The 16078-nt window shown below is 35.6% G+C and overlaps 1 protein-coding gene across 1 annotated transcript; it reads right to left on the reverse strand.

Annotated features, from left to right (window-relative positions):
- Positions 1–1746: 1746 nt before the first annotated feature.
- Positions 1747–9482, reverse strand: LOC117715803 (C-type lectin domain family 7 member A-like). The gene is made up of 5 exons (XM_034512646.1): positions 9395–9482; positions 9004–9087; positions 6816–6920; positions 5689–5840; positions 1747–1857 (listed from the first exon to the last, which is right to left on the reverse strand). Exons 1-5 carry the CDS (start codon positions 9480–9482, stop codon positions 1747–1749), a joined length of 540 nt encoding a protein of 179 aa, XP_034368537.1.
- Positions 9483–16078: the final 6596 nt, after the last annotated feature.

A 16078-nucleotide genomic window follows, 5' to 3' on the forward strand; every position in this document is an offset into this window, starting at 1 on the left:
GTTTAGCATCACAAATTACTAAGAAACTATTCATTTAAATAATGAAAAATAGCTCTTTGGGGAAAATATTTTCTTAACAAATAAAATGCATTGACAATATATTGATGTTTAAAATGTGAGGAACAAAGTATTGATGATTATTTTTGGAGTATGTTAAAGGTATGAAAAATGTGAATGATATTTATTAAATATTTGCTAAAATATAAAATATTGGCATAGAAATTTTACTGGTAGAAGTTTTTCACGGAGACACTCCCCATGCTACATAAAACTGTGTGAAGTTTCACTCAGTCCTGGTCTTATGTAATTGTAAATTCTAGGAGAAGCCTAAATATCCATTATAATAAGAACAGTGCATTTTGACACATCTCTTAGTAGCACAATGTATGTTTACAGATGCTTCCAAAAAGTCAAAATCTCCCTTATGTCCTGAAAAGAAACAATCTGCAATGCCCAAATACTGAATAGTAAAACTGAGGCTGGGGTCATACACCTGCAATCCTAGCATTGAGGAATCTGGGGTACGGGGACTGCCACCAATTTCAAGTTATGAGTTCTAGGCCATCTACAGTTACACAGTGAAAAAAAATTAGACTTCACTTTATTCATATATAACACTTACAAGTAGATGAATATCCATATAAAAGCCCAGGAATGATATCTAAAATCTAGTTGTTTGAGATTGAAAGAGGAAAGAAGACAAGACAGACAAAAATAAGTGTTTATACAGCTCAATTTTGCTTTCTTTTGTACTTCAAACAATGTAAATATAATGCTCAAACATTGAATTAAATTTTTCTAGATAATAAAAAGAAAGAAATACAAGGCCTTTCACCAAAACAAAATAACGGTTTCATGTTTTTCCATTTACTGAGTCTTGCCATTTTAAAATTAAATGTACTTCCTGAACTTGTTTCATTTACTATCTAAAAATCTGTGCTTTGCACTTGCTTCAGGAGAATAAGGCTTCATAAATCATGTAGAGTTTAGTGACTTGGAGGAATTTTATTTTATTAATAGCCACTAAGGAATAAAAATAGTAAAACTGTGCTTTTACCAATTTTCTCAAGCTTCCAAGCAGGTAAAATTCTTTTTACAAATGTAGTGGAAATATCTACAACATGGAGCACTGTTGAGGTTTTTTGGCTTGATATATCTACATTCTGCATTTCTTACATGTGTAGTCATGTGAAAATCCCTGTGTCAAAGAAAATAAGAAAGAAAAGAGAAAGGAAACGAAAGGTTATTTTAGAAATATCACCCAGACATAAGTTTTATTATCACAATCTAAAAACCTAAGTATTTGTTTATTTCAGTGGACACTTCTACCTTCTGACAATAGCTACTAAATGATAAGGCCTAGCGTAGGGATTTAGTATCTTTTTCTTAACTGAAATGTTAGAGAATTACTGCTCTTCCAGAGGTCTTGTTTTAATTTCCAACACCCACATGATTTCTCACAGTGATCTGTAACTTCAGTTTTAGAGAAGTTAATGCCCTCTTCTAAACTCTTAGTATATTAGGCATTCACATGGTGATCAGACATATGTGAAGCATGCATATGCATTTACAAATGATAATAAAATAACAAATAAAAGTGACTTGTACAATTCTTTTTAATTTGACCTTAATATTGCATAAGGTTCTACATATAGAAGTGAACTAAAGTTATGGTCTAAGTCACAAGGCTCTTTCCTTAGGCTACTAAATGTAAATCAGCCATTAATTAAGTATATGAATAATAACTTACAAATCTGAAGAAAAGTTTGCATCCTTATGGTGTACCCACTGGAACCGACCTCCGTTTTTACGTAATCCAATCCAATAGCTGTAATTCAATCTTGACTGAATAAAGTTCTGTGAGAAAATTAGAATTTGAGTATTCCTAGTAATATTACTAATATCATCTGAGATATTATACATCAGGATCAAAGTCCAGCTACACTAAGTTTAGAATTTCTCAGTATCAAACAACACTTCAGAAACTGTTAAAAGAAGCTTCAGGTTTTGGAGATCCTTGTAGTTATTTAAAGGACAATAAAGATATCTTGTAAGTCAGCATGAAGAAATTTGTTCAATAGAAAAAATGGGAAAAATGTTTAAGAAAACATACTTGACATGTTGCAAACATATATAGGTCAGTAAACACAGACATGCCCATGGCAATCGAGACAGTCAAGCTAAAGTTATAGTGTTATGTTTTCCAATTAATCACGTCAGCTGAGATAGATATAATGACAAGAGAAGTTTCGTGATTGGTATGATCAGAGGAATATACTTATTAATGTTATTGATATCACATTGAAGAGTACTGGGAAATTATTTTAAATTTTTATATACCCTATTATTTAATAATTCCTCTCCTACAGTTATGCTAGACAAAGAGAAGAAACATAGTATTGCATAAAAGATAAGTTTGAGAATATTGACATAAAAGCAAATTACTATGACTAGATAAATGTAAGTGAAGGTATTGTTTCCGTCCACTTGATTGTGTTAATAAAGATGGCAGAAGCTAATTGCTAGGTGAAGGGGAAAAGGTGAGATTTCTGTGTCCCAGGATGAGGAGGAGTGGATGTGGAGGAGAGGGGTTTTTTTTGGCCAGGATTTGGAGGAAGAAGCACAAATGCCATGTAAGACCTAGGGACAACTAGAATCAATGACAGCCTGCCACCCTGCGGAATTCTGATACAGGATAGATGATAGGTTTAGGGCAATAGATTCTATGTCCAGCAATTGTGTTATCTAGGTAGCTTTAAAAATATTAAAACTATCTAGTGTTTTCCATCTGCAGCAATAAGTTGGGCAGGAGGAAAAGCAAGCAGCCAGGGCGGTCTTAGGCAGCTTGGTGGAGTTAGCTAAAAGGGGTTGAGATAATAATGTCAGTTCCTGCTCAGGAAACCAGCTGGCAGACCTATGTCAAGAGTGAAACCAGCAGCAGTGTGTTATCAGAGTCAAGCTGAAAGCACCACTCTGGGAAAGTGATAGCGTGGATATTTTAAAATGAAATGCAACAGATAAAGAACAGATTAACTGCATCTGTGTCATATATAGTCTTATATAGTGTGAAATATAAAAACTATCACAATTTTTAAACCAATTCACATTTGTAATTAGCAAATTAACTTGCATTTTCCATTTGTGTAGATCATACTATCTGTCTGAAGATTTTCTGTACTGAAGCAATATGCTTCAGTGTCATAATCATTTGTAATCCTTTCTCTAAATGGTCTGTATATATTGTTCACTTCAAATTTTTCTTATGCATGACAATGTATGGCAATTAATATTGTTTCTAAAAGCAATATACCTATATTTATTTTCCTCTATGAGCAACCCCCTCTCTCTTTCTCACACACACATACACACTGAGAGAGAGAGAGAGAGAGAGAGAGAGAGAGAGAGAGAGAGAGAGAGAGTCCACGTAGTCCAGAATCTGTTATCTTGCAGTATAATTAAGGTTTACAAGTGAAAATTTGCAATACATGAAAAGTGCATGAACATCATAGAAGCATATTAAAGTATATATTTTATATCTCTAACCACATTATATGTCCATAAATTTATTCATTTGCTTACATCTTCTAGGAATAAAATATAGATATACACCTCACATCAATTGTGTAATACATTTCCTCCTTTCTAGGCTGCCCAGCACCCCATCTCTTTACCCTGAGATTTTGGTGACAATGTTGCCACTAAGGCCTACTCCTTCCTCCTTTTTAGGCCATGCAATATTATCTTCCTTTCCTTGGACCTTGTCACTATATTACCATGAGGTAGCACTTGTTTCCTTCCTGCCCCAGGGCCCCTTGCTCTCTCTCTCGAAATCTAACACCTATGTCCAGGTATGGCCAAGTCCTTTCTCTTCACAGTCAAGACACTACTTGCTTAAGACAAGACCCCATGTGGTTACTTCTGTCTGATAGGGACCATGTTTTCTCCTTCCTGGGCTATCAAAAGTCCTGCTTGCCTTCACAAGGTTCCCGAGAGAACCACACCACAGGCTCTTCAGGCAATGTCTAGTCTACAAGTTTTTCTCTAAAACCCACAATAAGAAAGGAAAATAAGAATTATATGCAGGAACTAGGGCAATGGCTCAGCAGTTAAGAGTACTTGCTGCTATTTGCAGAGAATCTGGCTTTAATTTCAAGTACACACATTTAGTGGCTCACATCCACCTCTAAGTCTAGCTACAGGAGATTTAACAGCAATGACTGGCCCAACTTGAGACCCATGCTACGAGAGAGAGCCAACCCTTCACACTATTAATGATATTCTCCTATGCTTGCAGACAGGAGCCTAGCATAACTGTCATGGGAGAGGCTTCACCCAGCAGATGATAGAAAGAGATTCTAGATATCCACAGCCAGACATTAGGCAGAACTCAGGAACTTTTATTGAATAGGGGGAGGAAGGATTGAAGAAACCAGAGAGATCAAGCACACTATAAGAAAACCTACAGAATCAACTAACCTGGGTCCAGAGGGTCTCTCAGAGAGAAAACTACCAACCAGAGAACATGCATGTTTCAGGCCTAGGTCCTATACACATATGGAACAGATGTGCAGCTTGGTCTTTATATGAGACCTCTAACAGCAGGAGCAGGGGCTGCCTCTGACTCTGTTGCCTGCCTTTGGGTCCCTTTGTCCTAACTGGACTGCCTTGTCTAGCTCAATAGGAGAAGATGTGCCTAGTCCTACTGCAACTTGATAGGCAGGTTGATATCCATGGGAGGCCTCCTTTTCTCTGAGAGGGGTAGGGGAAGGGAGAGACAGGAATTGGGAGGAAAAGAGGGAGAGAAAGCTGCAATTAGGATGTAAAGTAAAGAAATCTATTAATTAAAGAAAAAAGCATAAATGGACATAGTTGGTATTGTTCATCACTCAATTTTATAGCAATAATTTATAAAAATAAATTCATTTTAATAAAATATTTATGTTAATGAGCATGATGTTTTATGAATCCTCCATAGGACACTAGTAAAAACATTTCTAAAAGTAAACATAAAATTAGCATCTAGTGCCTAACTTGAATTTTTGGAAATAAATCTATAGAATCAACTAAAGTGACCCTTTCTTTCTTAAACTTTGTAATTAATAACATGTATTCATATGTATACAAAGAGCAGAAAACCTCTTGTCATCCTGAGTTATGAGTAAAATAAAAATTATTTCTGGGGAATGATTCTACCTTTTTTGTCTTTATTTTAAATCCCATTTTTTCTATGTTCGATGACAGAGACTCATGTTCCACCCTAGAAGTACATTTTTTCCATGTACTGATGGCAAATGAATAGAACTCAAATATAGTTACCCTTTTTTGGACCATTTGTATCATCACAGGTAGCTTTTCTGAGCAGCTTTTCCTTAATGATAAATGATCTGCTCTAGCTAAACTCTGAAGGGGCAAAAGAAATAAATTGGCTGAGAATCACCCCCTTGATGCCCACACCAGCGCTTGTGATATAAATACATTCTCCTGATTTAAAAAAAAAAAATCTTTGCTTGTCTCTTTTCAGGTAAGTCTGTACCAACATATGCAAGTGATTCTGGTAAGCAGCAAATAAAGGCTAGGAACAAAGATGGTTATCATAGCACAGCCATCCGCACTTCTTGTGAAACACTCATGCAACACACTGCACACACCTGCTCCTCTCTGAACACTCATGCAGCACACTGCACACACCTGCTCCTCTCTGCTGTCAATCTTAGCGAGATGAGAACCCCGAAGTTTGCAGGATGCCTCACTCTCATCCCATGTCTTTTCTTCTTCTGAAAAGTAGTAACACTTTTCTCCACAGCAAGACCATCTTCCTTGACATCTGTAGCAGCGTTTTCCTTAAAATAAAAGCAATCATTATCCTCAGACTCATTTAAAGACATAAATTTTTGGCGTTTCATTGTTTGTTCCATATTTAACTCCACAGAGTAATTGCTTTCACTAAGAATACCTCTTCTGCCAAATTTTAAGGAAAGAATATTGTGGATATAGAAACTGTTTTTGACAGATCTAGGGACTTTGTTAGTTTCACTGGTAATCTTAACCTCTCAAGGAGAAAGACACCAACATTATACATTCCTATCTGTAAGAAGAGACCCATCAAAATGAGTAATATAGGTGACACTGATCTGAAGGGCCACACATCCTTTTCAAAAATTTAACCCAGAATTGCTCCTGTCTAAAGGAAATACAGGGACAAAGAGCGGAGCAGAGACTGAAGGAAAGGCCATCCCATATACATCCACCAAGCCCAGACAGGATTGCTGGTGCCAAAAAGTGGTTGCTGACAGGAGCCTGATATGGATGTCTCCTGAGAGGCTTGACTAGAGCCTTACCGGTACAGATGAGGAGGCTTGTAGCCAACAATTGGACTGAGCAGGGGGACCCAATGAAGGAATTAGGGGGAGGATTGAAGGAGCTGAAGGGGTTTGCAACCCCATAGGAAGAAGAACAATATCAACCAGCCAGAAACCCCACCCCCACCCCCAGAGCTCCCAGGGACTAAAACTACCAACCAAAGAATACATATGGAGGAACCCATGACTCCAGCTGCATATGTAGCAGAGGATGGTCTTGTCTGGCATCAAAGGGAGGAGAGGTCCTTGGTCCTGTGAAGGCTTAATGCCCTAGTGTAGGGGAATGCTAGGGCAGTGGGGCAGGAGCACCCTCGTGGAGGCAGGGAGAGGGGGTTGGATGGGGGTCTTGGAAAGGAAAACAGGAAGGGGGATAACATTCTAAATGTAAATAAACAAATTAACTAATAATGTTTTTTTAAAAAAATGCCACTTTTTAATCCAAGTTCCAATGCATACCTGTAGTAGATGACAAACCTGAAGGCTCTACTTCCACTGAGGAGACAGCACTTTCATTTGCAACTTGCTCACATTGAATTTTGAACCTTGAAGTGTCCTGAAAAACTAAGTCCATATTATGAGATTAGAAACACAAATGGTGATAACAGATGGTAGTGTTAAAATTATTCAATTGTGATTATAAATAGTAGATGGTGTTAAAGTACAGTAAGAAAAATATAAAATTTTTTAAAGTGCTAGAATATAAAACAGATTTTAAACTACAATTGTTTACAACTTGCAACACATAACTTTTAAAGTATTTGTAAGATATTAATAAAACAAAGGTCAATTGAAAAGAAAAAAGTGTATAAACTAATTTTATTCCCTATAGTTTATCAGCTCATTTAATGTTTACATGTGTAGTTTAATGAATCTGACTTTATATTAAATTTAAAATGGACTCAAAGAATAGAGATAGAGAAAGTCATGTAGGTACTTCTAGTGTGCAAAGAAAACCAAAAATCTCTGTAGGAAATCATGATCATGGGGATTTTGAGATAGCTCAGTGATTAAGGATGTGTATTACTCTTGTAGATGACTCAATTTTGGTTTCCAGTACTCACAACTGATGTCTCACAACTGACTAGAACTCCAGTTTTGGCATCTCTGAGGCTCTCTCTTGGCCTCCAGAGATTACAGTCACTTGCATACATTTATACATATACACGTAATAAAAATAATAATAGAGAACGAATCAAAGTGTCTTCCAAATCTATCCAGGATTGGTCACACAGCGGTTTTCTCAGTTATAATGCTTTTTTTCATAGTTATTCAGAAAAATTCATTGTATAGAATTCCTTGGGTATAGGGTGCTCATGATTGCTTCATGAACATTTCATTTTTCATGTAGTTTTATTTAGATTTTTCTCTTAAAAACATAGATGTGTCAGATAGCACCTTGATCATTCCTTGTATATATTGCTTACAGCTACTTTGAGAGTCTATTATTTCTTAAAATTCCTCTTTGTTGCTTTATTTCACATGCTAATATTCATCCACATTGTTGCGTAACCCTCTAGTTTATTTTTTGACTACTGCAAAAATTCCATTTTCAAATCCATTCAATAGACTGTGTAAATCAACATACTTTCAGCACTTGCTAAACCATAGCTTAAATAGTAACAATTTTCCATGCTCACTGATTTCTAACCTTAATACAGTCCACCCATTGCAGTCTGGTTTGGTTTACAATATGGTTCTACCAAATATACACCAGCAACAAACATTAGTGGCATTCCTTCTGCAAGGTCCCATCTGTGTAGACTGTTAGTTCAGATGACTTCTGCCAGCATGTCCTGCCTCATGCTAGACAGCTGAATAACAACAACAGGTGTTGTGCACATGGAGGAAAGTGGTCAGGTTTATTCTCCCTGTGGTTCCATTGGTTCTGCCAGAAGCTGAGAACTTGAAGTGCACATATATAGCATGTTTTATTAAGTGGCTTGCTCACTTTCCCTACAGCATATATCCTTCTTAGTGGAGTCTTTTGTGTTAAACATTTTATGACTTTAAAATTTTTATTTATTTATTCTATGTGTGTGAATGTTTTGGCTGAATATATATATACACAACATGCTCTTTCAGTACCCTTGAATGTCAGAAGTTAAATTCCCCTGAAATCGGAATTATTGATTGTTGTGAGCCACCATGTGGGTGCTATGATCTGCACCAAGGTCCTACTAGAGCTGTGTTCTTAACCACTGCAAGAACTGGAAGAACAAGTACTGTAAACCACAGAGCCGTCTCTCCAGCCTCTTGTGTGACTCGTGAGTGGCTGGAAGTCAATCTAAAAAATGCCCAAATTATAAACAGAAAAAAAAGAACAACCTACCCAATTTAAGAAGCACATTGAAAATTTACACATTGAGACTGTATATAAATTTCATATACATACATATAAATATACATATATATGTATCTGCATTACACTTACTCATGATATTTCTGTGTAATTATAGCAGTATATTCTTTTATATATCATAAAAGCAGAAATATAAGATGCTACTAAAATCTTTATCACCATCATCAGTATACCAATACCCATAATTGCCAGGATGTATACAGAATTTCAAAACTTACACAGGTTTAGTAGTTGTAATTCTGTTTAATTCATTGTTCCCATAAAATATTCATATGTCATACTCACATAGATATCCCAAAACTGAGCTTGACATCAGAAGACAAAGACATACTGATCCCAGAATCACAACACTTACACGCCATGGATATTCTGCATGAGACCAACAGGCAGGATACATAAGAAACAAGAGCAGAGTAGATATTTTTGAATGATGTTTGTAATTTGATCTCCTCTCCTTGGCTGTTCACCTATAAATATCTTTTTCAATAAGAGAGAGACATGTAACATCAAATATATATGAATATAACTAATATGACTTCATCTATATCATATTATGTTTTCTGCACACACACACACACACAGACAGACACACAGACAACACACACATACACACACACACACACACACACACACACACACACACACACACACACTCAGTTGGGTAGAAAAATGTTACCTCTCTTTTTCTGAGTTGGCTGGTTTTTGTCCTTCCTACTCTTCAAGGATAATTTCAGCTCTGCATATGTTGGTCTTTCCTCATTCATTTCTGATAGCTGCTACAAGAAGGAGAACAGCAAACATCTTTACAAGTATATGAATCTAGGTATCTGGAGATAATGTATATTTATTTCTAAATATTAGCAACCAATAGAATTATTTCAAAAATTGTCCAATAGCTTAAGATAACTTATCTAATTACTGTCACAGACTATTATTTAATTGTGTTGAACTTCATATACTAATATTCATCTTTACTTCACAAAGTATAATCCAGTTGATAATGAGAGCACACACCATGAAGTAATAGAAAGAGCTTGATAAGTAGAATGATCTGGAAAAAGTGAATTTCTTCAGGAATATAAATGATTTTTAAAAATTTTTTTCTGTGACCAGAAATTCAACACAATTAAATAATGTTCTGTGACAGCTATTACAAATATTGTCTTGAGCTATCAGACAATTTTGAAATAATTCTACTTGTTGCTAAAATTTAGAAGTTGATGTACATGAACTATCTCTAGATATTTAGATTCATGTATTTTGTTGAAAAATTATATGTAATCACTTAATTCCCACATTATCCCCAGTGGCAAAAATAGTAGACTTTGTATAGAATTGTTTTTTAGCAAAGGCATTCACTTACATAAACTTTATTTTTCCATTATACCAAACAGCCTTTCCTTTTCCTAGCTTGTTAGTTTTGCTGTCAGTGGACTTCATTTTTCCCATTTTATAGTCTGAGAAAAATAAGAAATCATGCCAGCCAAGGCAAAGAAGTCAAGAGAGTAGCTCCTACTGCAGTTCTAACAATAAACACGGTGATGATGTATCTTGCTTTGTTTTATAGATGCAGAAACTAAACCATACGAATCAAAATCGTATTTCACAAACTGGACATCCAATAATCAACATTCCAGTTTCATAAATTCAAAAATTCAAAAATTTAACTCATCTAAGCACGTCTAAAAATGTACAAAATAAGCTCCTTTTCCCAGAAATCCAGGGAAGATTCTGAATCAACAGAAAACAGTTTTTCTGAGCTAATTACTACTTCTAAGAACCACAAAATATATTCTTTTCTTCCAAGACAGGAGCAGACAATCAAAGAAAGTAGTGATGGGCCACTCTAAAAGCAGGTTATCAGCACTTAAAAGTACGTGCCTGAAACCCCAGAGCTCTAGAGGCGAGCAGCAATGCTTCTAGAAAACAAAATGGATCAAGAGAAACAGGCATGTTCCAACCTTGTAAACGTTAACTTCTTTATCTACTAAAGCAATAAGATCATATAAGATGTAGATTTTGTCACTATGTCACTAGATTATAGGTTACAGAAAATAGGTGCTTCGTGGTAGAGAATTTGCCTAGTATTTGAAAGCTGGATTTGATCCCCAGATCTGGCAAAAGAAAAGCAATGAAAAATTCTTACTCTCATAAGAAGTGCTTAAAAACTTGTTACATTCATGTTTTTTTCATTGCTTATTTATTTACTTTACATTGCAGCTTCCTCTCTGTTTTTTCCTCCAAGCCCCTCCCTCTTACCTCCCTGCCCCATCTAACCCTCCACCTCTTTTTCCTAGGAAAAGGGAGGCTTCCTATGGATATCAACCAGCCTTGGCTCATCAAATGGCAGTAAGATTAGGTGCATCTTCTATTGAGGATAATTTAATACAAATTAAATACATTTGTATTTTAATGCATCTCATAAAAGTCATATTTAGGATAAATTCAAAATAAATTACTGGTGAAATATGGGATATTTAGTGATTTAAGTGAACAAAGCAGCTTTCCCCAAAACCAGCTTCTGGTAATTCTGAGGACTGAATCAGGTTAATGTTTATGAGAAACCATGATTGATTCTTAAATTATTAAAAACATTACTGGCTAGCCATGTGATTCTTCTGAAATTTGAAGAAATTAGCTTCACAGTGGAGGAAATAATGCCTATTTAGAATGTCTACAAAAGTAATAAGTATTTTCCAAAATATCTGGTAATTTAAAAATCATCTGCACATTACATGTTAATAATTTTTAAATGCGCGCTCATTTTGACACAATCTTATACTCACTACTGGGATGAAGTTAACACTGGATATGAGTGTGCAGGCTCAGTTCAGTTCTCTCTGGCAATAATTCAAAGCCCTGCAAACTTTCTACCCAGCTTCCTATGGCATTCCACTTTATCCCTTTGTTCCAGACAGTGTGAGAACACAATTCCCATCCCACACTCACCGATTCTGCTGTTTCCTGGGTCTATTTTTGGTTTTCACCAGCTGGAGGGCAGGAACAGTCTGGAAGCTAGCTGAGACCCAAGATGAGCTAGCTCTGCAAGCTTTTTCCTGCACAGTGACATTGGGAGGGGCTTACTGATAGGTAGCACTGCCTCTGGGTAATGATAGTGGATGACAGTCTATGATGTCACTCTGCATTCCTATATCAAAATCTCACTGAAGTCAGGATTAGGTTTTCCAATTTGGTGTCAATTAACAATAAGAAACATAACCTGTATCAGGAAACATTTGTTTCCTGAAATCTTGATGTTAGTGAGTTCGAGGAAGGTATAATCTCAGAAGATGATGAATATGGGAACTAATTAACAACTAAGTTTTATAAATGATCAAAAGTAAAAGGAGAGGTGTATGCATACATATTTTGTCTGGATTAATTTTTACATTTTTATAGAACAAAAAAAAAAAAAACCCTGCAAGATCTTTTCATTGTTGTAATAGAAGAAACAAAAAAAGAGTGTGTAAATTCTAGCCAATAATTTCAACCACTCCAAGCAGGTCCAGATAATCTAATTATTTATAATAAATAGCAATGCAGACTATACTGAGCTAGCAATGAATACTAATTAATTCAGAAGAAATGTTTTAGAAAACTCTAGCTGTTTTTGAAGGTAGACTTGCTTTTGACTTAATTTGTTTTTCTTCCCCATATAAGAATTAAGGGGGATGGGCAGTGGTGGTGCACGCCTTTAATCCCAGCACTTGGGAGGCAGAGACAGGTGGATTTCTGAGTTTGAGGCCAGCCTGGTCTACAGAGTAAGTTCCAGGACAGCCAGGGTTACACAGAGAAACCCTGTCTCGAAAAACAAAAAAAAAAAAAAAGAAAAAAGAAAACAAAACAAAACAAAACAAAAAAAACAAAACAAAAAAAAAAAAAAGAAAAAAAAAAGAATTAAGGGATTCTTTGTAGCAGTCGGTTTCCACCCTAAGTAGTAATAATAAAGCAGCACTGTAGAATTCTCCATTCAGGTTCTCTTAAAGCCAGGCACAGGTCTTCAGACACCCTCATGAGCCATGCTCTGAGCTCACAGGTATTGATTACTGTGTTGAATGATGCTCAGCTCAGTCTGTGACTACCAATAAGTGTTACTTAACAAATGGATATTTGACAGCATAACTTTTTATTAGAATTATTTTTATGTGTATGTGCATGTGCCTGTCTGTGCCTGTGCTTGTGCTTGTGTATGTCTGTGAGAATGTATGCCACATGCATGCACTTACCCAAGGAGAACATTGGATCCTCTGAGCTGGGATTATTGAAGGTTTTGAGCCATTTGACTTGGTTACTGAGAACCAAACTTGGGTTCTGCAAAAACACCAAGCCCTCTTATCACATCTCTAGCCCCTTAACAGCAAATAGAAAATTGGTTTTAAATTTAGCATGTAAGTAATTGCAGTAATGAATTGCTTTTGTGTTTTTAAAGTTATCTATTCTTACATTTATAATTTTTAGTATTATCAAATCATCTGATAAATAGAATATATACCTTTTACATAATAAATAAATTATGTGTATAAATTATATGCATATAATTTATATATGATACCTTAAAATATATGGCAAACAGCCAAAGAAAAAAAATTGTGTTTTAGTTCTTACTGTTCTAATAATAAACTACCAGCTTTATTTAATTAAAATACTCTAAAACATCAAACAAATTATGGAGCTAAACATTTAACTAATAGTATTTACTATGGGTAAAACATAATATTATTTTCATGGTATATATTGATTATAAAAACATTCTTTCAACTTATTTTCTGTCTTCAAAATATATATACACATATATACAAACACATATACACACACAGACACACACACTGACACATACAGACACATACAGTCACATTCATACACAGACACACATTCACATGAACATATACATACAGGCACACACAGACGCACATTCACAAGTACTTGTACCCCAAATATCAGTGCATTTCAGTGCTTCTTAGAATGCTTCCACTACTAAACTCTTCTCTGTATCACCTTTCGTTTTTCTTTAAAAGATAGTTGTGTTTAACCATTTTATATCCAACTAGCCTAATCAGTCGTAAATAAAAGTGCAAATAAAATTGGATGCAATAATGGTAAAGGCTGTTAAAGTCATCTTCAAGATAAAAAAAAACCTAATGGAGAGATAAATAAAATGTGAATGACTAAATAATGAAGAATATGAAAGCATGATAAAATATATAATCAGAATATGGAAGAATGACAGCAGGATACAACTAAGTCAGTGTCAATGGTGAGCTTAGCAGAGCTAACAGTGGCTATAAGAGAGGGAGATTCAGCCCAAGCAGTTCTCAAAGAGGCAGCTTAAAACTTTTAGATGTTAAGAGTCAGGCAATTCTCAAGCATCTTAGTTCAACATGAACCAGAACAGTAGTTTGGGGCCCTGAACTACCCATAAAGCTGACTTTTGAATTAATAACAGTAAATACAATTAGCTGTGCCTTCCTGGTCCCCAGCAAACAAGAGCTACAGGGGTACTTGCGGTAACAAGTGTGGTTGGATACATAGAATAGTCTTCAACTGACTTCTGCGTCAAACCAACATGATGGAAAGTGGTTAACTGATTATTTCTCCATCAGTTCAAGGAAATGGGGGGCCAATCTTCACATGCATGATTCACATGATCTTGGGCAGAAGAGTTTCTATGCTCACCTCAGTTTAAACACCAGAAGAATAAGACTCAGGCACCTGGCTCTTGTACCCTCTGGTGTATCAAATCTCCAGGCACATTCCTGTGTTTGTTTCCAGGGAAGTTCACCAACTGACAGAAGACCCTCCTGGAGTGTAGGCATCACTATTTCCTCCATTGAGGTTCTTCACTGAATGAAACGGACAAAGAGAGCTGAGTCCCAGGTTTCATGTCTTTTATGCTTCCCGACTATGTGTGCAATGTGACCAACCACCTTTCTTTCCCTTCATCAGGCCTTCTTACCTTCTCAATCTGTGAGTCAGGATAAAACCTAAGCTGTGAGCCAGGATAAATTGTCTTTGCTGAAGATGCTGTCTCAGATATTTTGTTACAGCCATGAGAAAAGTAACAAATACAGTTGTTATCCAATGTTTTCTAATATTTGCAAGCTTAAAATTCTGAAGTTCATCAGTGCAAATTTATTAGATTAAACTCTAAGATCTAATTTTTGTTTTCAAAATGAAGGAAATGCATTATCAAAACAATGAATAGGTAATTTTTTTTACAGTTTTAATGTTTGAAAACTACATGCTTATGGTTCTGTCTAACCCTTAAATGGGCATAGTGCTACTTTCAACAACAACAACAACATCATCATCATTATCATCATCATCTCTCTCTCTCTCTCTCTCTCTATATATATATATATATATATATATATATACATATATATGTCATATACATATAGACATATGAATATGAACCTACAGTTATAGTGATATTATAATTTTAGTAGAACTTAGGTAGTTTTGGGTTTACTTTGGTTCCAACAAGAAAATAAATTTGGACTAACTTGTTTTACAGGTACTGAAGATTTTTAAAAATGTTTTTATATACATATGCAGTGCATTGTGATAATATTCACTCTTAATTTTTCACTCCAGTTCCTCATAGCCCCCACCCCATAACTTGCCCAACTTCCTGTCTTAGTTTTGTCTATCTTTTAAATAAGCCAGTGAATCTATGCTACCTTACATGCTTAAAAAAGCTCTGTACTATACTAAAGTCTCCTGGATTTTCTGAAGAGTATTTTCTTGCCCAGATGATTAATAGGCCCATTGATCTGGTTTGGAAGGAGGAGAAAGTTATGTCTTTGTTTTTTACTAGAAAACCTCATGCTAGGCAGTCATCTTGTCTTGGTAGTTAAGAAAGTTAAGAAAGTCAAGTTTCTACTCAGGGCCAGACATTGTTCTCAGATAGTAGTGCTCTTTTGACAATGGGAACAAAGCCATAACAGAACAGCTGGAAGGAGTGAACAGCCTAGATAGTTAGTTAAGTGCATTTGTGGTTTCCAGAACCCACATGGTGACTTAACAATCAACTACAGTTCCAGGTATCTGGCTCCTTATTCTTGCCTCTGAGGAGAGTATGTATGTAGCACACATAAAGACATGCAGAAAAAATATTGATATCCATAAAATAAAAATAAGTGACTCTCTTTTAAAAGGAACTTTTTCCATTCCCACTTTCATACTTGCCATGAACTCATTTTGTCACAGTTCAAGTTCTGCCTGAGGATTGGGGTTGGACTTTGGCTAGGGTTGGTGAGTGTTACTGCAGCCCTTCTCTGAGAAGGATCTAAGTGTGCAGATCTCTAAATCTGAAGATCGATAGCCTCTCTATTTGGCATTTCTTTCCTACATTACACAA

This window comes from Arvicanthis niloticus, chromosome 9 (assembly GCF_011762505.2).
Source record: "Arvicanthis niloticus isolate mArvNil1 chromosome 9, mArvNil1.pat.X, whole genome shotgun sequence".
In the NCBI taxonomy this organism is placed as follows: domain Eukaryota; kingdom Metazoa; phylum Chordata; class Mammalia; order Rodentia; family Muridae; genus Arvicanthis; species Arvicanthis niloticus.

What these genes read in the sequence shown, in the direction of transcription:
- LOC117715803 (XM_034512646.1), bottom strand. Translation starts at nt 9,482, where the DNA reads ATGAATGAGGAAAGACCAACATATGCAGAGCTGAAATTATCCTTGAAG. An exon ending in CTCAGTTTTGGGATATCTAT is followed by an intron (nt 6,921 to 9,003) that starts GTGAGTATGACA and finishes ATATGGACTTAG; the next exon opens with TTTTTCAGGACACTTCAAGG. An exon ending in AGGTTTGTCATCTACTACAG is followed by an intron (nt 5,841 to 6,815) that starts GTATGCATTGGA and finishes TTTTATTTTAAG; the next exon opens with GAAAACGCTGCTACAGATGT.